This window comes from Aquarana catesbeiana, linkage group LG02, assembly GCF_042186555.1.
Source record: "Aquarana catesbeiana isolate 2022-GZ linkage group LG02, ASM4218655v1, whole genome shotgun sequence".
Taxonomy (NCBI): domain Eukaryota; kingdom Metazoa; phylum Chordata; class Amphibia; order Anura; family Ranidae; genus Aquarana; species Aquarana catesbeiana.
This window is the reverse complement of record NC_133325.1, coordinates 328,566,649-328,590,596: the sequence shown is the minus strand read 5'-3', so window position 1 is coordinate 328,590,596 and position 23,948 is coordinate 328,566,649. Positions and strand designations below refer to the sequence as shown.

Below are 23,948 nucleotides of genomic sequence, written 5' to 3'. Positions count from 1 at the left end.
AAGAAAAAAATCGATATGATCATCACAAAATCACCAAATTTTTCGCTGATCCCAATCACCACTGATACCACCAAAAATATCATCAGAGACAGCACATCACCAAACGACATAATTCCCACAAAAGTCCTGAAAGAATGCTCCGACATCTTGGCTCCTACTATAACACACTTCATAAACCAGTCATTCAAAGAAAGGACTGTTCCGATCGCCCTCAAGCATGGCATCGTCAAACCCCTGCTAAAGAAACCCAACCTCGACCCTAAGGACCCTAACTATCGCAGACCGATAACAAGCCTTAACACCATCTCCAAGATTATGGAGAAAGCAGTAGTACAACAGCTACAACACCACCTGGACACACACAAACTTTTGGACCCTCTGCAATCAGGCTTCCGCCCAGGCCATGGCACAGAAACGGCACTTCTCAAAATATGGGACGACGCCCTCGAAGCAGCTGATGATGGAGAATCATGTCTCCTGGTACTGTTGGACCTCAGTGCAACGTTCGATACAGTGGACTACAATATTCTACTCATCCGCCTCACAGAAGTAGCAGGAGTCACAGACTCAGATCTACAATGGTTCGCATCCTTCTTAGGAAAACGTTCTCAGACAGTGAAACTAGGAGCATTCACCTCTGAAACCCACGCAATCTCTTGTGGAGTCCCTCAAGGTTCACCCTTGTCACCAGTGCTCTTCAACATCTACAACCGCCCACTCCTCAAAATCATTAGAAAATCGGACCTCTGCTTCCACTCATACGCTGATAATACTCAACTCTACTTCCGCATCACCGGAGAAAAAGACCATCATCAGCGACTAGAAAAATGCCTCACTTTGATAGACGACTGGATGACCACTAGCTCTCTCAAACGCAAAGGATCAAAAACAGAGCTTCTTCTCCTACACGTAAACAAAAATTCCAAAACTAAGACCCCATGGACACCTCCCACTATCTCTCCAAGCACCAAAGCCAAGAGTCTCTGAGTCATTTTTGACTCAGAAATGTCAATGGATGCACAAATAGGATCAGTAGTCAGCGGATCTCAGCATCTCCTCCGACTGCTACGTAGACTCATCTCCTTCGTCCCAGAAGAGGACCAAGCAGCAGTAGTTGGAACAATCATCAATTCCAGACTCGACTACGCAAACTCCCTCTACATATGACTACCCCAGTATCAGCTTGCGTGCTTACAACTCATCCAAAACACGGCGGCAAGACTGTTAACAGGAAAAAAACCCTGGGAATCCATCTCCCCTTCCCTGAGGAGCATACATTGGCTAACCGTAAAGAATCGAATCACTTTCAAGACCCTCTGCCTCACCCACAAATGTATACAAGGAAACGCCCCTCAATACCTATGCGAGAAAATAAAACGCTACACACCCAATCGCAGTCTTCGATCTTCTAACCAAAATCTCCTCCTTATTCCAAAACCCCGCTACAAAACAAAGGGAGAACGAAGATTCGCAGTCCAAGGACCACGGCTATGGAATGCTCTACCTACTCACATTCGCATGGAAAAAAACCATCAGACCTTCAGAAAAAAACTCAAGACCTAACTCTTCTAAGAAGCTGGACAACACAGAACGGATCTAGCGCCTTGAGGCGATTCAGTTCGCATTTGCAGCGCTATACAAATCTTTCATTCATTCATTCATAAAAGGTATGTAAATAGGCATATTGTAACAAAATAGCACAGAAAGATCCTAAGGTTGGGTTACTAAGTGTACAATGAGGCAAAAAGTGCAACGGATGATTTTTACTATTTACTGTCAGTGGGGCACATCAACTAAAATTTCTGTCACTGGTTAACCCCAAGTAATGTAAATCTTGGGTACGGAACCTTTTGGATACTTGCATACAGCAAGCAGTCTTTAAAAGAATAAGTTCACCTTTTGTAACATGTTACACCCATATGTTACAAATCCACCGCCCCCCCACGCCCCTGCCTCCCTGTTGCGACAGGGGATCTTCTTCCCCCACTCTGTCACACCTTGCAAAGAATGTGGCCGTGTGGGGCTCCGCCCGCCCAGACGCCTCACTCATTCACAGAATTCTGTGAATAGAAAGCTACATGGTCCGGCAGCCTTTGCGGCTGTTGGCTTGTAGTTCTCAATGGACTACCACTGTGCTAATGAGCACTGTGGTAGTTCATTGATGCTTCCTGTTAGTGTGTAACTACTTGCCCGTATGATGTACAGCCAGACAGCTTACACGCAGAGTCTGCAAGAGCCCTACATTGCACCCCTGATCTGCTTATCGGGGGTGCAAAGCTTTCCAGGCTCCCAATAAAAAAAAATAAATAAAAGTACATTTATTTACCCGCAAAAAAATTTGCATCTATTTTATTTCTTTTAAAAGGTGAACTTATCCTCGAAGTATTCAAGGTAATGGGAGCTAGAGGTCCTCAGCCAGTGTTCCCAGAGCCTCTCAAAGGAGAAAGACATTTTTGAGCAATTGGAATTTGAAGTTGACTGTATTAGGCCTCATGCACACGAGACGCTGGTGCAAACTCCGCTGAACACGTTTTTAAAAGCTGAAACCGGCATTTAGAAACGCCCGTTTTGCCGCGTTTGCATGCCGCGTTTTATCGCGTTTGCATCTAGAAGCGTCTGCAGAGCAGAGAATGACATTTTGCGACCCGACTTTGGGGCTCCGTATCTCGGGACTACTTGTCAGGTCGCAAAATGTCAAGCACTTTTCTGCAGCAGAGAATGACATTTTCACACCTGATTTTGGGGCCCCATATCTCGGGGCCACTTGGTGCTAGGAACCCCAAATTTGGATATGTTATAGTGCTAGTTAGTCCACTGTGTTTGCACACCAAATTTGGGGTTCCTAGCATCAAGTGGCCCCGAGATATGGGGCCCCAAATTTGGGTTGTAAAAACACTTATAAACGCAAACGCGGCTAAACGCGGTTCCCGCATTTAGCTGCGTTTGGCGTCTGAAACGTGGAAAACTTTTGCGTCTGAACCCATTTTTTTGCTTCTGGAAAAACGAGGTTAAAACGCAACTGCCTAAAAACGCCAAAAAATGAGACTGTGTACATGGACACATAGGATAACATTGAATGGGTTCAGGGGCAGTTGAAAAAGTGTCCAACTGCCTCTGAACAAGAGTTTAACAGCGTCTCGTGTGCATGAGGACTTAATCACCTTTTTCCAATATTAAACTTTGGGCCTACTCATATCCCCCTGCTTGGAGATGCTGGACTGTGGGTCCCCCTCCTGCAAGTACTGGCATCTCTGAACTATATAGACTGTTTGTAACCTTAATGTAGTGTGCCATTGTCCCTTGTGGAAGTCTGACTTGTACATTACATTATTCATTTAGTAAACTCTTGAAAAGACAAACAAAAAGTGATAATTGCGTTCAGTGTAGAGTTTTGTGATTCTTTAAGGATAGACTCAGACAGAGGCTTGCATATACAAATGATGACAGAACCTCTAAATGCATAAATCCTTAAAGCAGAGTGTATTTTATCTCATATATGTTCTCGCAATGTTAATAAAGCAATACAGTAACAGATGTGCTTCTCATCTTCTCAGATACATTAAATGAATACATATCCATCACATCCTGGAAAATTACTAATTGATTTATGGGGGAATTGCCCAAGCAACTGTGGCCTTTGTACTTGCCGATTTCCCACAACAATTGAATGAGTCATGACTTGTGTATCATATCCTAATGTGCTCCATCTACATTTTTAAATTTTAGGGGTTTGGTCTGGTACATGAGCTATGCACCACCTAGCTGGTATAACAAATGCCACCACTGTAAATGATCTTTATCTTCACACTGGTACTGTGTGTGCTGTAATCTAGTTCCAGGTCAGTGTCAGTAATGAAGCCTGGGCATCAGCCAGATAGCCAGGGAACAAGCATTTTTAAAATGAAAGGTCAGTGATGGAAGCGGATGTATTTTGTATAGCAGAGGTATCCTTTTTGCAACATATGCTACACAAGGCACTGGATACTATTATTATCATTATTTAATATGGAAGGGTACAATCATCACCATTCATTTAATTATTAGATGTAGGTAAACCTCTAATAACCGGGTATGCACTCAGATGATATGAAGGAAAATCTAGATCCATATGCTGATCTCCAGCCAGCCAACTTCAGTTGTAAATGTATGAATATGCCACTCGGGAACACGAATACTATTTCAACTGAAAAATCAGCAAAATAATGTCATGAAAGGGGTTTCGATTACAATGTGCAGGCAGAGGTTAGGTCTAGGCCAATATACTTACAAGAATGTACACAGATCATTTACAGTAAAGAAAGAATACCGCATTTTTTCAGTCATGAAGGCAGAAATGGCTGTGGGGCTATATTTGGAAACCTCTTAGAGACCTCTCCAGACTTAATTATTGAAGACAAGACGCATACAAGAGTTTTCAAAACTAGAATTACTACAGCCAGGAATTGCTGACAAATATGTACTGTGCTAGTTTAGGCGCTGGTTTCAGTGAAAAATAATATAACAAGCTGAAAGTGACACATTACACAGGCGTAAGCAATAAAAAGAGTTGCAAAAGCATTTTTAAATAATGTGCTAAGGGGAAGCAACCCACAGAATATCCATTTATAGCAGCTAACCCGATCTAGTTTGCTGCAGGCAGGTCACTGAAAAATGAATTGTGACTGTCTGCTACGAGTTACTGTACTTTATTGCTTTGTTTTATTTATTTCCAAAAAATGGTGAAAAACAAAAACAGCAGGAGACAAATGACAGTCTAAAATGTTCACGTATCTGTAGCAATCGCACAGCACACAGATTCTAAAGTAAAAGCTTGCTCACCTCTCTGGTCTGAAAACACACGGCTTCAAGAGCAGCAAATGCTATGTGGTTCTTGTTCGTGAACTGAGTTAGACCACAGATGATTCTATACAAATGGAAACAAAAACAGACCATCAGGTAAAGCATTCTAAACGAAGGCTGACCCATAGACATTTGAGGGTGGTTGGACATACAGAAACAATCTGACAGGCACACCATAAACATGTATGTTGATGTTGGACAAGCATACAGATTTAAATCAGTGCAGAGGGCAGGTAGAGAATACTACTCATCCCTGGCTTAAATACAATTATAGGCAAAACTTTTTCTCTTTTTTTTTTTAGCATTTTGGATAGAGTAAGGTAGGGTTGTTACCCCTGTAATGTTTATTTTTGCCTATTGGGGAGATTCCCCTTCACTTCCTGTCCCATTGCCAAAACAGGAAGTATGAGACAATCCCTCCAAATTATGGGAATCTTTTAGGGTCCCCCTGGTCACCGGAACTTGTGTCCCCATTGGACAGTTTTCCCTCTATTACTTTTCTGGGGACACCCCAAAATTTGGGTTTTTGTCTTACTTTCACTTTCAGTGACAATGGTAAACAGGACAAATAGAGAGGATGAATCTCCCTAACAGGAGCACAGACAGCAATAAAAACTGACAGGTATACTAATCCTCGTGACTTCTCATCTGAGCTATAGCTGAAAAGATGGCTACAGTGCGGTTGTCCATTTCTGGGAAGGCACAGCTGATCACAGATTGGGGTAAAGGGCAGATCACAGCATCCCTTTACCATGTTAACAGCTGTGTCCAATCACAGCTGATGACATGTAAACAAACTTGCTGGTTAATGACGGTCCTTTCCCCACGCGCTGTCACAGCATGAAGAGAGCCTGTAACTGGTAATTATGACAAGGGAATTTTGCACTGATCATTAGTGTCCTGATTATCAGTGCCTCCTCATCAGTGCCCATCATTGAAGGAGAAAAAAATATTTATTTCGAAAAAAAAAAAAAAAAAGGTTTTCTTCAAAAATGTCGGTCTTTTTTTCATTTGTTTAGCAAAAACTAGAAAAAGAAAACACAGTGGCGATTATATACTACCAAAAGAAAGCTCCATTTGTGTGAAAACTAAAAAGGTCATTATTACAATGTTGCATGACCACACAATTTTCATTCAACGTGCGATAGCACTGAAAGCTGAAAATTGGCCTGGGCAGGAAGGGGGTGAAAATGCCCAGTGTTGAAGTGGTTAACAAGGGTGCAGGATAGGTTTTCTAACACCCATTCACATGAGACTGTGGCCAAAAAGACTGGATTAAGGGACTCATAGCTCTGTGTAACTAATAAAGTGACTTTACGGTATAGAGGCTACTGCTCAGCAGCGTGGATATAAATCAATGATTTTTTTTTTTTTCAAAAACAAACAAAAAAAAAAAACAGCATTTATTTTAATAAAATGCCTTTGGAGTAAAAATCTCTAAAGATAGTTTTCTATTTAAGATACATTAATAATTTAGTTTATTCAGCATGAAATGGAGCTTCGTTATGTAGCATGAGGCTGTATATTCTGCAATATTTACATTTTTGGTAAACTCATTCAATGAATCCAAGCTCTGTAAGTATGCATTAGATAAAACAAAGTTCAGAAATATTCCTTTATCCAATTGTTTTGCAAATCTATGTACACTACAAACTGTACTGCATCACCAGCCGTCCCATTAAACTGAATAGGACTGTCGGTGAGACAACAGCGGGTCAGAGGAGGAGCCGCTGCAGGACAGAGATGACAGTTGCTCTTCAAAACTTATGATTTAAATTGAGTTGATTTAACTCAAGCCTTTTTACTAGGGATTTAAATAATGACTTAAATCGTGATTTAAATCAAATCCACCCTGCTGCTCAGTGCTTACAGTTTCCCCTGCACATCCCTGGGGGGGTCAGCACAGCAAAACAGCATGATATCTGCTGAGGTTCAGCTGAGGAACATCTCACCCCCATAACCAAGATTCTGTTTTGGGAGTTATTTTGCACCAGCAGTACATCCTGTGATAGAGGTAATGTAAAGTTCATCTTGCAGATCCATCTTATAAATATGCTCAAAATAATTTCTTGCACTTCTGGACTTCAGAAAATAACACACTGTAAAATGTAAATTAAGTCTTCACTATTAATACTCGTATGACCCCCTCCAGGATTTTTGTCCATGGGAGGCTAAGACACAAGTGAAATAAAAATAATGAAGTGTCCCATCCATCCTCCCCTGCTACAGTTTCTATACCATCAGGGAAAATTCCATATTCTCACATACAATGGAATATGCATCATTTTCCTTTTTAAAAAGTGTTAAAAGGTTTTTCTTCTTTTTGGAATGAAAATCCCTTACTGGTAGACTGGCTGGGGTCTGCTTATAAAATCAGAACTAGCATGTAATGACTACCATTTTCTACAACTAGGCTTGTATTTTTGTTACACTCTGTAAATTTATGGCAACAATACACAAATATGTGTTTTGATTAAGCAGCGTGGGAAGGATTTTTCAATCACATGGTAAAGACATACCCCCTGGCACTTGGTTCCCAGTACGGTGCATAGAGGCCCGAAAATGCTGGAACAAAGTAGCAGCCATATGATGTACCAGCTTCAGCAGCAAGTCTCTCTAAGAAACAGAACACATATACAAGAGTTAAAATATCAAATCTGCCTGACATCTTACCGACTTGTAAAAAAGTTATCCGATATTCTTACCTACTTCCTCTGTCGTCTTAACAATACCAAGGTTATCTCTTAGCCATCGCACCACAGCTCCAGCTATGGCAACTGAGCCCTAAAAAATGATCAAAAGACAGGTAAATAATAAAATTTAAGTCCATTAAAGTTTGGATCTTCAGTTTTTGGTGGACACTGGTTGGGCAAATTTCCCAGATCTTAATTTATTGGACTTGCCAACAATAAAAGGTGCCCATACATCGGCAGATTGGACAGCACCTCTTTTTACCCAGCTACAGGCAAAGTGATCTACAAGGAACTTGGCAATCCAGAATGACTATAATGTTAAAAAGATATGAGCCCTCAGGGTAGTTTTCCATACTGATTGAAGAAAATAGAAATAGATCAATATGAACTGCCTAAGTTCTCTCTATACCACTTGTTCAAATCAATTCAAATCTAACAGATTCATATAACCCTTAGAGTGGAATTCCAATTAAAAATTACATATACTAACCAAGGGCAGATTTTCATAACTAAAACTTGTATATTATGCCTCATTTTAATTGCTAATTGTCTGATTAGAAACATTAGTCTAATCTAGACAATCAGTAATCCTCGTGAGCTTTACCGACAATGGTGTGCACATGTAGCAGAATGTGGCTGCTCACAGGCATTTCCTGGAACCATTGTAGGTGTCTGTGTAAGAATCACAACACAGCTCCGACCAGCTTCATCCCCGACCCAACCCCAGCTGTGATTCTGTATGTTTTCTCATGAATGAGGACGTAGAACAGGAATGTTCTTCCGCTCCTCCTTGACTTGCAGGGAGAGGGGGAAATTCCTCAACGGAGGAGAATTTTAGGGAAACCAGGAGCCAGCAGCACAAGGAAAACAGAACATTAGGACCCCTTTCACACTGAGATGCTTTTCAGGCGCTCTTGCACTAAAAATAGCGCCTGAAAACTGCTTCCCATTAATTTCAATGGATGCTTTCATACTGGGGCGGTGTGCTGGCTTAAAAAAGCGCCTCAAAAACCTCCCTCTCCATTGAAATGAATAGGAAGCTCTTCAAAAGTACCGCAAAAAACTTTTAAAATTTTTTTTAAGGTCACGCTGTCACATGACCTTAAAAAAAGCACACCGCTAGCGCCTCAAAAGGCACCCAACGTTTTATGGGCAGTTTTTAAGTGCCTCAGTGTGAAAGGGGTCTTATAGTGAAGGAGCACATAGATTATACAATTTTCTTTCCTTCCACCATGGGTAGAAAGAAAGAAAATTGCTTGATTCTCCCATCAACACAAATGAGTGTTGATGGGGGGAAAGTCTCCCACAGCGTTATTGTGTTCAGCCAGCAGGGAACCTTCCCTACTGGCAGAACATAATGGTCATTGCCGGCAGCTATAGACCCCAGCAGTGATCGTATGAGAAAAACCTGACGGGCTAGTTGCATAGCAGTTGATCGAAGGATAGACAGACTACAGTACAACCGCCTGCCCATAGATGGATCGAATCTCAGCCAGTCCCTGCTAAACCAGCCAAGATTAGATCAGTCTATGGCCAGCTTATGTCCCTTGTGCTGATTTGACTCTACTTAGGCTTTAATATTTCCAAATTAATTGTAAAAATATTGAACTCCAAGAAGAATAAATATTAGCTTCAAAAGCATTATAACAGGAAGCAATAAATCACATTTTTTTTTGTTCAGGAGAGTAAAAAAAAAAAGTTTGAAAAATCAAAAACTTACCTCAAGAGCATAACAAGCAGGCTTGTCTCTGCCAAGCTGGTAAGCCACAGTGGTCAACAAACCATGATCAGACAGAACAGGCTGTAAGACATTTAACCTTAAATTAGTATAGACACATTGCACAATATAAGAACAAATAGTAAAGAAGTGAAAAGCTAAACAGTTGGAAGGTGTCATCTAATGGATCAATACTCTTAGGTCATGTTAACAGTCTTCTTGGAGTGGCTAAATACAAACTTGCAAAAAAGCTAAAATACCTTTTATAGAGAAAATAGTGTGTCAGTTTTCATTAAGCTCTTGCCACAAATGTGAAGATACTTGGTCACGTGATCTCTACAGATCTACAGGGGGTAAGGTCAGTTTTTGCATTTGCTGATCTCCTCTTTTGAAGAGATCATAAAGATCACGTGCATAGGCATTCAGACATATGGCCAGCCATGAAGGGAGCATGGAGCAGCACTTTTCTTACCAGAAATCTCTAACCAAAATTACTAGGATTGTCAGCGGTGACCTCCTTCTAAAGATACTCGTTTCCTGGTTGTCTCTGGCTTCCTTACTTTCAGAGTCACTGACCCGGAATAAGTATGCATATTGTAAAGTCATATGGAAGTCAGAACTGATGATCTGCATTCTTGTTCCAGGTCTGTGCTCCAGAAAGTTTTACAAAATGGTGGATGAACACGATAGGTTGCCATGGCTTGCATATTCTCCCCAGACAGTTGTGACCACCCCTATGCTAGCAATTTATTATTCTAATATTAAAGACTTGGGCAGACTTTATCACTATATATTTGCATCTAGCTGAATTTGGAGTAGTTCTTAAAAGTTTTTTGAAAGGCTGTGTGATATGTTTTCTATGTAACCATTATTCTATTAGGAGATATTCAGATACCTTTATATAGTTACATCTAGTTAACCCTGATCTCACAAAGTTGGTGATTATCTTTATTTATACTAAGTAATCCATTTATAAGCCATGCTAAATTAATGTATTTCTAAAGGTTACACTTTTTACCCTAATGTGTTCAGAGCATTAAGATAAACATACTTTTACTAGCCCCATCCCTAAACACTTCCCTGCCATTCTTATCACAGCCACTGGGTCTATCCATTAATGCCGCTCCACTACCACGATCCTCAGCAGTCACTGAACACAGTGGAGCAATAGGCTCCTGCTGCCATCAGTCAAACTGATGAAAGAAAAGTGCAGGGGTGTGGCTTGCCGGCACAGTGTAGGTCTATAGAAGCACAGAGAGCAACTCAGGGATGCAGCACATAGGGGTGTCTCTTTAGCACTCGGCTAGCCAAGGAGTCAAGGAAGGATTAGTATCACTTCAAATTCCTCACCTTCGGCCCTGTATTACACAGCAAGAAACAACCAGTACCATATCTGCAGAAGAAAAAAAAATTAAAAGACGTGTTGGTTAAATAATACCAGTATGATTTCACTTACAAATTGATGATATAGTTCTCACAACTGAACCAGTAAAAAAGGTGACAGAAATAGAAAAAGGACAGGAAGAGCTAAATTCACTACACTATAGCATAGAGCTTTTAGAACCCAAATCCCAAAATTACAACCATGCCAATTTTGCACTACTGGCTCCTCCTCTACACTACATGGGGTAGACATGTTTTTTGTTTTTTTTGTTTTTTGCATCATATATTATGCAAACAACACTATTTGTTGGATGACATTTTTTTTTTATGCCTCTGGTTGCTAATTCAATTTGGTTTGGCATTTGCCATGTATAGGTCCTAAAAGAATAAGTTCAAGCCTGTTTTATCTTTCAGTTTGGCTATTGGGCCCCACTTTTTAAATTTTTATATTCAGTACATCAAAGTTTCAACAAACCATGGGGTCAATTCACTAACGTATACCGCATGCAATAACACAGTAATATGACTCATTTGCATAAATCACACATCCAATTCACAAAAAAAAACACACAACGATAATGCGGTATTTACCGCAAATTAAAAAATGTGCTGTAGCATGTTCTATACATGGTACAAATGCGCATGGGGCCTAGTATGCACGAGGGGGGGGCTTGCTGGGTTTTTTTTTTCATACTTTAACGTTTTTAATGTCGGCATGTTTTTTTTTTAACATTCACCTGTCGCTGACAGATGATAAATCATCCGTCATTACGGACTCGTTGGCCAACTTCCCAGCCCGCTCCTTAGCAACCAGCTCAATGTGGTAAATTACAGCCTGAAAAAATGTGGCAATTACAGCTCAAACAAACAAATACGGCATTCGTTATTTAAACGCAAAATTCTTAGTAAATTACGCTTTCAAAATGGATTTACCGCAAGCACTATTTTACTGCATTTTGTTGGCTGTTATTTACCGCTTAGTGACTTGACTCTCAAGTCTTTGTTGGCTTTTTTCTCTCTCGGAGATTCACTAGCGACAGAGTAGAAACAGTTCTGCCAATTTACCAGGACTATCACAAAGAGTAACATATCTCACTTTCTGAACTAAAGTAAATATGTACTAATTAGAGGTGGAAGAAAGCGATACCTTTGTTAAGCCCCGATGGATAGATATAAAAAGGGTCTCTGGGACCTATATAAGAAACTAGTTGATTCTACTTTTGTGCCAACCAAAACCTAAAATATTGGTTCTAGATGCAATTGGCCTTAATACTCACGTGTTTTTTGCTTGTCCATCTTGAAAGCACATTTGTCCAACCAGCGCAGCAGATTGATCACCGAGACACTGTGGGGAAAACAGTGGTGTATATAATTTATAAATGATAGAACCCATTAAGAAACTTCTCAAGTGAAAAATATGCATGCATGTTGCCATAGCACGCCTCCTTCTGAAAATTTTAGCTGCCCAGTTGTCACAATGATCCTCAGCTGATTTCATTCTTGTTCTGGGTTATTGACTTATTGTATTCAAATTAAAGTAAGAGTGAACCTGTATATTGTTTTGGGTCAGTAACCAAAAGTGCTAAAGTAAGAGGATAAGCATAATCTCTGATCAACACATTAGAAAGTAGTGTCCACACGCTACTAAATTACACATAGCCACAGCAGCATAATTATATATATCACACACACACACATATTATATATATATATATATATATATATATATATATATATATATATATATATATATATATATATATATATATATATATATATATATATATATATATATATATACATATACACACACACACACACTATATTACCAAAAGTATTGTGAAGCCTGCCTTTACACGCACATGAAATTTAATGGCATCCCAGTCTTATGTCCCGTACACACGGTCGGACTTTGTTTGGACATTCCGACAACAAAATCCATGGATTTTTTCCAACGGATGTTGGCTCAAACTTGTCTTGCATAAACACGGTCACACAAAGTTGTCGGAAAATCCGATCATTCTGAACGCGGTGATGTAAAACACGTACATCGGGACTATAAACGGGGCAGTGGCCAATAGCTTTCATCAATTTATTTATTCAAAGCATGCGTGGCACTTTGTCCGTCGGATTTGTGTACACACGATCGGAATTTCTGACAACGGATTTTGTTGTCGGAAAATGTTATATCCTGCTCTCAAACTTTGTGTGTCGGAAAATCCGATGGAAAATGTGTGATGGAGCCTACACACGGTCGGAATTTCCGACAACAAGGTCCTATCACACATTTTCCATCGGAAAATCCGACCGTGTGTACGGGGCATTAGTCTGTAGGGTTCAATATGGAGTTGGCCCACCCTTTGCAGCTATAACAGCTTCAACTCTTCTGGGAAGGCTGTCCACAAGTATTAGGAGTGTGTCTATGGGAATGTTTGACCATTCTTCCAAAGGCGCATTTGTGAGGTCAGACACTGATGTTGGACGAGAAGGTCTGGCTCGCAGTCTCCGCTCCATTTCATCCCAAAGGTGTTCTATCGGATTGAGACCAGTGAAGTTCCTCCACCGCAAACTTGTTCATCCATGTCTTGCTTTGTACACTGGTGGGCAGTCATATTGGAACAGGAAGGGGCAATCCCAAGGGGACATTCCCAAACACAAATTTGGGAGCATGAAATTGTCCAAAAAATGCTGACGCCTGGAACTAAAGGGCCAAGCCCAACCCCTGAAAAACAACCCCACACCATAATCCCCCCTCCACCAAATGATTTGGACCAGTGCACAAAGCAAAGTCTATAAAGACACGGGTGAGCGAGTTTGGGGTGGAGGAACTTGAGTGGCCTGTACCTCAACCCAACAGAACACTTTTTGGATGAATTAGACTGAGTTAGACTGCGAGCCAGGCTTTCTCGTCCAACATCAGTGCCTGACCTCACAAATGCGCTTCTCCCAATACTTTTGGTAATATAGTGTGTGTGTGTGTGTGTGTGTGTGTGTGTGTGTGTGTGTGTGTGTGTGTGTGTGCGCATATATATCTATATATAGATATATCTATATACATACATATACACACACATACAGTACATACACTTAGTGGCAATCACAGTATCCACACAGGAGGAAGCTGTTCTGCGAGTTTATTTTGTGAAAAATATTTGAACAAATAATGTAATAAAGCGATTCTTTTTTATCAACTGAGCAGGCTGCTTACGATCTGTAAATGTAGCTCTAATAGGAGTCTTCATCCAGCATCTGCTGTACTGTGTGCGTTTGGGGCCGCTCACCCGCACTCCTGCCAAATCAGGACAAGTGACTGTGTTCATGCATCCACCGCGTCCCCATAATTTTACACAAGCTGCCTGCACACAGCACCTGGCAGCTCAAGCCACATAAACAAATGGCCCAATCACAGTCTGCGGGCCCTCAGCGTCCATGTGAATGAGGCCTTAGGAAAACCGTAAATTAAAGGACTATTAAACAAAATATACAGAAAGAGGCAACATTATTGAATTCAAGGCTTGGATTTGGTGAGCCTAGCGTATGCAATCCCTAATCAGCTAGCATTTGTATATCTACAGTGTTTATGTTAAGAATCACTAGCAGATGATCTCCTATGTTATGCTTCCACAACATCTAGAAAGAGACAACAAGCTTGCACATTAGTTAGTTGCTCTGAACTGATATAAATGGAGTTACCAGAAGCTGCTGCTGTACAGCAGTGAACACAAAACATACTTTAATGATAAAACCGTTTCTTAAGAGGGTAAAATGATGACAGATCTTGAATAATTTCCATGCAGAATGCCATTACTCTTGTGCATACTGTAATGAAGGTTAACAAATCAACTTACCCCAGATATTGGAACACCAGTCAAGGCTCCAGATTTCTGAAATTAAAACAAAAAATTCAAACATCAGGCATGCGTTTGCAGAGATTTTTTAATTTTCAGTCTTAAAACAGTGCCCAAAAGGACTGCAGCCAGCAGCAAGCCAATGTCTCCATTATATATGCAATAAGTGTGCAGCTGAACAGGACATAATTGTGACTTTGTGTCCATACAAATTTTTGTGAAACCACATAAAGCAACCAAGCACATTTCCAGTTATTGTTAACAGCACATGCCCTGTCCAAGTTTACAAGAAAAGTACTGGAGTAAGAAGCCAGGACTTACAATGGCAATTGTCACAAAATGGTAACTAGTGGCTGGTAATAGAAATGCAGCCACCCTCTGAGGAATGGCTAAAAAAAGCCATGGAAATATCAGAAGGAACATCACAATGTTTGTATAGTACATTTCTTTAATGTAATAAATGTTAGCATTACTAGGAAAGACAAAATAATCTATTAGATAAATGAAGGTGTAGACGTATATGGATAACAGATGCCTAGTCAGAGCGGAATAAAAAAAATCTGTGGAGTTGTATTACTGGAATTGATCGCTGCACTTTAACTGGAAATTGTGTGGTTTGAACTCCAAGTGTGTGTGACACATGACTGGTGAAGAACTTAGCAAGAACCTTTACTCACCAGGCTAGGACAGATTTTCTATGGTAGGCAAAAAAACAAAAAGGACAGAAATAGTTCACCACAAAGGAAAGTTATACTTTTACCTGTTGCTTACAAAAAGGAGAAATTCACTGGGTCAAATGATACTTTAGATTACAGTAGATTAGCCTTGGAAGAGCCTTTTTCTGGGGCTAGCTGTATCAGTGAATAGATTTTCTTTCCAATGAAGACTTTCCTTTTTCTTACCACCCAAAACGGCTGCTCATCTTTTTTCAGCCAGCTAGTGGAATATGATAGAAGCCTTTATAGTCTTACTTATGCACACTTTTCAGCAGCACCAATTATCAGCCCTTGACAGTTTGTAAAATCTCTCACATTCAGTCAATATAATCAGCTACTTTCGCAATAAAATATGTTTGGGACGAATTATGTAGGATTACAGACTGCCTTCTTAATTTCAGGTATCTGTTATCTGCTGCTTCTCAGTTTGCCCCATGGGACTCCATTAACATTATCTGACCGATTCCGGGTATTATGCAAGATTTTTTTAATGTATTAAAACTCTAATCTCTTATACTAGATTATTACCAGCTACTCTAAAAATCTGCCCACTTACTAAAATCATCTAGTGTATGTCCAGCTTTGTTTTTTATTCACAAAGTTTTACAATGCTGTGGTATGAAACAACAAAAGCAAGGAAAAATGTTTTATTACCATTAGTCCATAGATTTCAGAACTACTTCTCACTTTTGGCAGCAAACTCATGGGAACATCAAAAAACCTAAAAATAAGAAACAGAGATGGTGCATCTTGATATTTATCAGTAGGAAGCCTTGAAAACTTTATACTTTAATAACCAGAATCTTTCATACAAAAAAAAAAAGGTACTAGGCAACAACTAAGAAATTAGAGGGTCATCCTGCATAATAGTTTTTAAACTATGTAGGTACTAATACTTTGTTGTTTTAGGTAAACATAGAATCAACTTTGTCTAGGTCCTGAGGAAGCCATTTCTCTTTGGCGAAACCTTGACCGTACAGACAACACTGGATACATTTTTTCGTACTCAGTACACTGTACCAACCATATACTATGTTTTTATACTGTATGTAGTGTTAGTCTCTCTCCCCTCCCCCCCCCGTGTTGGATGAAGGCATCTTCTCTGATCTGATTTTATATAGTTATATAATATAATTATGTTGTATTTTAACATGTCTCCTCTTTATGGCAGCTATAGTCCCGCTATTGTAGGGCACATGGGGTCTCACCCCAGTACATACTTGTTTTCTGCATAGTTTTTAAACAGTTTGTCTCTATATGTGTAAATATACCACAGTTGTTCTAGAACAGTGGTGTCCAACCTTTTGGCTTTTTCTGAACCACATTGGAAGAAGAGGAATTGTCTTGGATCACACATAAAATACACTAACAATAATGCCCTGTACACGTGATCGGACATTCTGACAACAAAATCCATGGATTTTTTCCGACGGATGTTGGCTCAAACTTGTCTTGCATACACACGGTTGCACAAAGTTGTTGGAAAATCCGATCGTTCTGAACGCGGTGACGTAAAACACGTACGTCGGAACTATAAACGGGGCAGTAGCCAATAGCTTTCATCTCTTAATTTATTCTGAGCATGCGTGGCACTTTGTGCGTGGGATTTGTGTACACACGATCGGAATTTAACCGATCGGATATTGTTGTCGGAAAATTTTATAGCCTTCTCTCAAACTTTGTGTCGGAAATTCTGACGGAAAAAGTCCGATGGAGCCCACACACGATTGGAATTTCTGACAACACAATCCGATCGCACTTTTTCCGTCAGAAAATCCAACCGTGTGTAGAGGGCATTAGGCTCCATGCACACTGGCTTAAAATCGCTACTTCTACAGGAGTTTTGTGTTCTGCCTGTAGAAACAGCTCAATGTTATCCTATGTATCCACGCACATTAGGACGATTACAGGCATATTTTACGCTCAGCATTTAGAGGCAGGAAAAAAAACCCTTTTGGTTTGCATTTCTGATTAGAGCTCTCTGGCAGAAAGACCGCAAAAAAAAAAGTCTCCTAAACTCGTCTAAACTATGTACAAAAAATGCTCTATAGGAGAATTTTTTTCTTGCCAAAGGAACTGGCATTTTTTTAAGCCCAGTGTGTTTGGAGCCTAAGGATAGCTGATGAGCAGAAACAGTTGGGCAGATCACAAGTTAACAATCACCGATATAGATAATGTACCTATCTGAGTAATAAAACTTCTTTTTTTTGTAATATAAAACGTAAAAGAGGGCGACCTGAAACTAGTCTGATATTTGATAAATGAACGCATCAATATCTGGTTGGATGGATGAAGTAGCAAGTATCAATGAATTCTCAAGTTGCTCATCAGATATTTTGGTTCGAATTTTGCCCTTCGTATGCTTCATCTATAAAAAAAATAGTTGTTCACAAATATAGGTGCTGCCCAAAACTGATGACATGAATAAGGCATGATTGTGAAGAGTGGGATATATTTTTCTTTGGGAAGATGAAATGTATAAAAGTCCAGTAAAGAGACACTGTCAATCCCTTCTGCAAAGTGTAAACACGTTTTTACAAAAAATTCCAAAATAAAAACAATCTTTTTAAGTACGGAAAGTTTATGATTTTGTGTTGGGCTGCATTCATAGCAGTCTTGGGCAGCATGCAGTCTGTGGGCCGCTGGTTGAACACCCCTGTTCTAGAATATCTGATTTATCTGCTTCCCCTTTTTTTTAATGTATAAATGAGGGAGCTCCAGTAACTGAAGAGCTTCCAGAGAAGGGCAACACAGTTAATAAGGAGACTGGAGGACCTCAGTTACGAAGAACGACTACAATAATTAAACTTATTCTCTCTGGAGAACAGATGCTTGAGAGGTGATATGATAGCAATATACAAATACCTCAATGGCGATTCTGGCATTGGGAATACACTATACAGTCTCATAGAATGTAAGAAGATACAGGGCCATTCAATGAAATTGGAGAAGCGGTTTAACCTTAAACTGCGTATGGGGTTTTTCACTGTCAGGGCAGTAAGGATGTGGAATTCACTTGCACAATCGGTGGTGTCAGTGGGAAGTATTGATAGTTTTAAAAATCTCTTGGACGAGTATCACAATATACAAGGATATGGGAAATAATAATTATGAACATGCACAATAATACAGGTTGAACTGGATGGACCGATGTCTTTATTCATCCTCACCAACTATGTAACTATGTATAGGCAAACGTTTTTTCTCGTTTTGAAAAGAGTTTGTATTGCTGGCTGTATCCCAGCTAAGGAGTCCTAACCTCACTTTTTGTCCTGGGGACCACTGTCAAGAAAAAAAGTGAGGGGAATCCATCAATTAAGCATTACAACACTCTACTATTGTACAGTTTTAACAAAAATAGAAGAGATACCATTCAATGAGAACATATTTTCCAGTGACAACATTTAGAGGTGACATTTTCACCCATTTAGTTGAGATTTCTACTTCCTGTTGTACCCCTGGCAGCAGAAAACCTGGAATAGGGTTCAAACTATCCCCCTACTTTATCAAAAAATTCAAGTTAGACTTACCGGTAACTAGTTTTCCAATAGTCTTTCAAGACAGCACCCGAGAGATCATGGCTCCTCCCACAACAGGAAACACCTCTTCATCCAAAACTTTAATAGGAGGCCTCCACCCAGCTTGCCTTCAGTTGTTTGAAGAGAACCTCCATCCCCGGCTGAAACATATAAGCAACAGTTATGTCATAGTATACAGCAAAACAAAAGGGCGGGTTATTACTGTCCTGAAAGACTATTGAAAAACAAGTTACCAGTAGGTCTAACTTGAATTTTCCCAAAACGTCTTTCAGGACAGCACCTGAGAGGATAATCAAGACTTACCCATTAGGGTGGGACAACAGCCTGTAAGACTTTCCTTCTGAAAGCCTGGCCCCCTGCCGTTAGGAAGTTTAACCTATAATGATGGGCAAAGGTAGTCAGACTTGTCCACATAGCTGCTTTACAGATCTGTTCAGGGGTGGCAACAGCTTTCTTTGCCCAACTCACCGCTGAAGCTCTTGTAGAATGAGCCCAAATACTAACTGGACTCTCTTGACCTGAAATGAAATAGGCTTCTGTAATAGCCATTTTCAACCATCTGGCAATGGTTCCCCTGGTAGCTTGTCTTCTATTCTAACTACCAGCATATAAAACAAATAATGTGTCTGAACGCCTAATGTCCTTTTCGAGGTAGACTGCTCTCTTAACATCCAAAGTATGGAATTCTTCCTCCTTTCCCGATGGATTAGAGCAAAAATGTAGGAAGTATAATCTACTGAACTCGATTTTGGACTGAAGCGACCTTTGGTAAAAAATTAGGGTCTGTTTTTAGAACAATTCTGTCTGAAAAAAATGGCTCCCTGATTGACAAGGCTTGAAGCTCACTAATTCTGTGAGCTGACGTTGTAGCCACTAGAAAAAAATATGTTTTTAATGTAACCAGTCTCAGGGAGACTAAATCTACAGGTTCAAAGGGTTACCTTGGTCAGAGCTTGTAGAACAGATAAGTCTCACTTTGGGCAGCTTCTGATCACTACCGGTCTGGACCAGGTGAGGCCCTTCAAGATTCGAATCACTAAGGGTTCTGATGAGGTAGGTTTTTCCCAAAAAAATCCCAGCGCCGCAACCTGGACTTTAAGGGTACTGACTGCCAAACCTTTATCCGCTCCATCTTGCAGGAATTCCAGGACAGAAGAAATATCCTCTAAGGGCCAGTCGGACGTAGTGCACCAGGAGTTGAAAACTTTCCAGACCTTGGAATAAATTGCTCTGGTAACACTCTTTCTACTGGATAGGAGGGTAGCAACTAACCTATTCGGAAATCCTTTCTTCCTCAAAAGCTGCTCTTCCGAAGCCAGGCTGTGAGTTCTAGCTTCGGTACCTCCTGGTGGAATAGAAAGGCCTGTATCAGCCGGTCCTGTCTCAACAGAAGGTGCAAATACGGTTTGAGCTGCATCTGGAGAAAGGATGACAACCAAGCTCTCTTCAGAAGGTTTTTGGCTGCAAAAGTGGAATCCATCCGAAATCTTCTATACTCTACTGAGCACTTTGAGATTTAGGATGACATGGCACTTTCCTGAGGGTTTCTGAATGAGGAATACCTTTGAGTAGAACCCATGGAAAAACTCTCTTGTAGGGACCTGAACAATGATTCTCTGTGATCTCAGTTCCTGAATTATGGACTTCATGGAGAGAGCCCTGATTGGATCCCTTGGAGCGTTCGTCACCAAAAACCTTCTTGGGTGAATTTGATTGCATAACCCTGGGAGAATATGTTTAAAATAAACTGTTTTTGAGTAATACTTCTCTGCTGCAGAAGAAAACTCCTGGAGCCTTCCCCCGACTGGGAGGAAGGAGTCACTGAGATTTTTTGGAAGTCGCGGGAGGACTGAAGAGCACTCCACTCCTACCTTTGGGTTTTTGGAAGGACCATGGCTTTTCTTTTCCCCTGCATTTTATCTTCCTGCTGCCCTTTCTGGAGATGAAAAAAATGTCTGTTTGCCTGCGTCTTTTTCTTGACTGGAAACAATTTCTTTTTATCAGCTGTGTGGTCAAGAATAGATTGTATTTCCGATCCAAATAGCAAATCCCCTGCTAAGGGGATGACACACAGCCTGTTCTTTGATGCTGTGTCTCCGGGCCAGATTTTTAGACATAAGGCCCTCCTAGCAGAGTTTGTTAACACTGTGGCCCTAGCCGACATACGTATGGACTCTGCTGAAGCAGCCACAATGTATGCCACTGCTGCAGATAGGGTTGCAAAGCGATCCAGAATCTCTTGTTTCGGGGAATCCGCTATAATATGGGATTTCATCTGATTAACCCAGTACTCTAGATTCCTAGCAACGCATGTTGTTGCCATGACCAGTTTCAGATTATTCATGATTGATTGCCAGGCTTTTTTTTAAGGAGTAGGTCCATCCTCTTATCCATAGGCTCCTTTAGTGTACCCATGTCTTCAAAAGCGAGGTCAGTCGACGTCAAAATCTGTGAGAAGGTGGAATCCAGTTTTGGAAATTTGTTCCAGATGGAGTCAGGGTCTTCCTCAAAAGGGAATCTTCTATTGTGGGCCTGAGAAAAAAAAATGGTTTCTTCTCCGGCTCCAGCCATTCTTTCTTAATCATGTCTGTGACTATCAAATGAACGGGAAAAGCGCAGTTTTTGGAGCCCCCTAGACCTGCATACATACGGTCGTGCAGGGAGAGCTCCTTCTCCTCCTCTATCACCAAGGTAGCATGGATAACTTTAAGGAGCGACATCTGCCTCATTTTCCTCCTCTTCTGAATCCATTCCCCCTCTGAGAGGGTGAAACAGGATCTTGGGAAGTATCCTGGGAAGTCGGACCTTCCTGCTGAATCAGAGAAACCCCCTGTGACTCTGGGCTCCGGTGCAGGGCCTAGCTTCCCCTGAGGGCCCAGGCTCTTCTCTCAGGTTTGACCTGAAAGCCTGAAAAGTGTCGTGGAGCTCATCCTTAATGGCTGTAACAAGATTGCCACAAAAATGGATAGAGACTCCTCCTTGACTAAATCCGTGATACAATCCGCACAAAGGAGCTTTGTCCAGGATTCGCTTAACTTTTCCTTTCAAACAGGATACCTTCGGTTTACTGGTTGAACAGCGCTTTTAGCCTGGACAAAACAGAAGAAAACAACAATGGAACCATGCTGAAGTACTGCTGCATATCAGGCACACATCTAAAAACATCCAGGTGCACTAGGAAAGGACCTCTTACTTCCCTGTGCCCAAGCAAGCCACACACCACAACCAATCCTAGTGGAGCCCCCTGTGGCTAGACAGAAGTGCTACCATCTAGTCACTGTGCTGCCATCAGGGAGAGCTCCTTCTAAGAGTGGGGGGAATGGCCGGTTCCTGGATTCAAAAACGCCACCGCGCCGACCCAGAAGTTAAAAGGCACCAGTTGACCCTACTCTCTCCCCCTGCGCTTTGCAGCTGGAAATGATCCGGCGCGCCCTGACCTGAAAGTGCCGCCCCTTTCTGTGCACTACAAAGGATGAGAGCTCTCCTCGGGCACCAGAATAATGGCGGCCGCTTCAGCCTTCACTGCCGCTGCCCCGCTCTGCGGGGGGGCAAGCGGGGCCTCTGCACACTGCCTATCTGCCAAAAACACAGGGCAGGACTCCCAGGCAGTACAGGCTCTCTCCGAGCACGGAAGGGGGAGAGAGAGCCCATGGGAACCATCCAGTTAGAGGCACATGGGAGGATCACAGACTCCTAGCAGAAAAAGATTTTCAGGTTAGAACCTCTTGTCTCCCAAGACAGACCTGAGAGATCCTGGCTCCCACCAGAGGTGTTCCTACCGGCTGGAGGAAACACAAAAACTGAAGGCAAGCTGGGTTGAGGCCTCCTATTAAAGCTTTGGATGATGAGGTGTTTTCTGTTTTGGGAGGAGCCATGATCTCTCGGGTGTCCTGAAAGACGTTTTGCGAAAGAACTAAAACTTTTTACTGCAATCAAATAATAGTATCCTATTTTGGGTTACATTTGATGATGTTTAAAATGATTACACAAGTAATACAAAATCTTAACCTGTGGAGCAGTTTTTGTTAATTTTCATGCAGTGCATATAAAAACACTTTGCAAAGTATCCACCTGTATGACCCAGTAGACACTTTATATAATCAGAATATAATAAAGAATAAACAAAAGGCTTACTGGCAGAGTTCTACATCCCACTCCAGAGTGTTGATATTGAACAGCATAGTTCTGCTGGCATTGGTCACATCTGTACAGTGCACACCACCATTCTTCCCTCCAGTAAGACTCTACAGACAGAAGCAAAAAGTAAGTTCTCTTATTTAGGCTACCCTCCATTGCCCTTTATTAATAACCTAGGATTAAAATTCTATATCCCCTGGAAAAAAGGGCCGCTATAAGCAGGAATACTTGTTATCTTCCTAAAGGCTGTATTTATGGGTTGGCATGAGTCCTTGAATGTTTCAAACCTACACAAAAAAATCCACTGCACAAAGAGTAAAACTCACTAGAAGCTATACACACTGTTTTGACACCACAAAGGTAATGGATAACAAGAAAACATGTTACTTCCCTATCAGCTTTTGTAACATTATGCCACATACACAAATATGGCTTTGTATAGCATGGCTGCCGTATACTCAGTAGATTTCTGATAATTCCTGTTATTTATGCACAGCCATCAGTGCATAACAAATAACCTAAAAGCTAATGTTGCCACCCAAAGGCAAATTAATTTCAGGCTAACAGGTCCCTCCCCCACACATCCCACTCTGGTCTATTCCGATATTTGCAAAAAAAATAAATCTGGCTCCTGAATCCACTAAGCCTCCACAAATATTCCAGACTATATCAGACATATTCAGGTAAAAAGTCCCACTTCCATTCCAAACATGGATCACTGCATTATATATAAACAAACTGGTGTCACACTTCACAAATATTCCAACAACAATTTACAACATTTAATATAACAGTGCTCCTCGCTTACATATTGTAAACACACTGGTGTACAATACCACCATAAATGAACAACTAAATGTGTAAAGGCCACTAAAAAAAAATAAAAATAAAAATAGATTAAAAATTAAAATAGAAATTAATTTAATCCACAAAAGTCACTTCATAATAGGGTGCAGAAGTGATAGAAAAACAATATTCAGTGTAGATTACTCTTTTCCCACTTCTTAAAGCAGAGTTACACCCATATAATATTCAGACACTTACTTGTCCCACGGTCCAGCGATGCGGGCGAACAA

At 40.8% G+C, this 23,948-nt stretch overlaps 1 protein-coding gene across 3 annotated transcripts in view; it reads right to left on the bottom strand.

Annotated features, from left to right (window-relative positions):
- Positions 1–23,948, bottom strand: part of GK (glycerol kinase) — a 119,223-nt gene that overhangs the window by 25,294 nt on the left and 69,981 nt on the right. For 2 of the 3 annotated variants that reach the window (XM_073614830.1, XM_073614832.1), the window contains exons 7-16: positions 22,870–22,979; positions 15,851–15,917; positions 15,158–15,175; positions 14,481–14,516; positions 11,910–11,977; positions 10,600–10,642; positions 9,253–9,333; positions 7,545–7,623; positions 7,359–7,455; positions 4,819–4,903 (exon numbers count right to left, since the gene is read on the bottom strand). In XM_073614830.1, coding sequence (XP_073470931.1) covers positions 4,819–4,903; positions 7,359–7,455; positions 7,545–7,623; positions 9,253–9,333; positions 10,600–10,642; positions 11,910–11,977; positions 14,481–14,516; positions 15,158–15,175; positions 15,851–15,917; positions 22,870–22,979 — 684 coding nt within the window. The remainder of the gene's footprint in view (positions 1–4,818; positions 4,904–7,358; positions 7,456–7,544; positions 7,624–9,252; positions 9,334–10,599; positions 10,643–11,909; positions 11,978–14,480; positions 14,517–15,157; positions 15,176–15,850; positions 15,918–22,869; positions 22,980–23,948) is intronic. The other variant, XM_073614831.1, reaches the window with a different exon arrangement.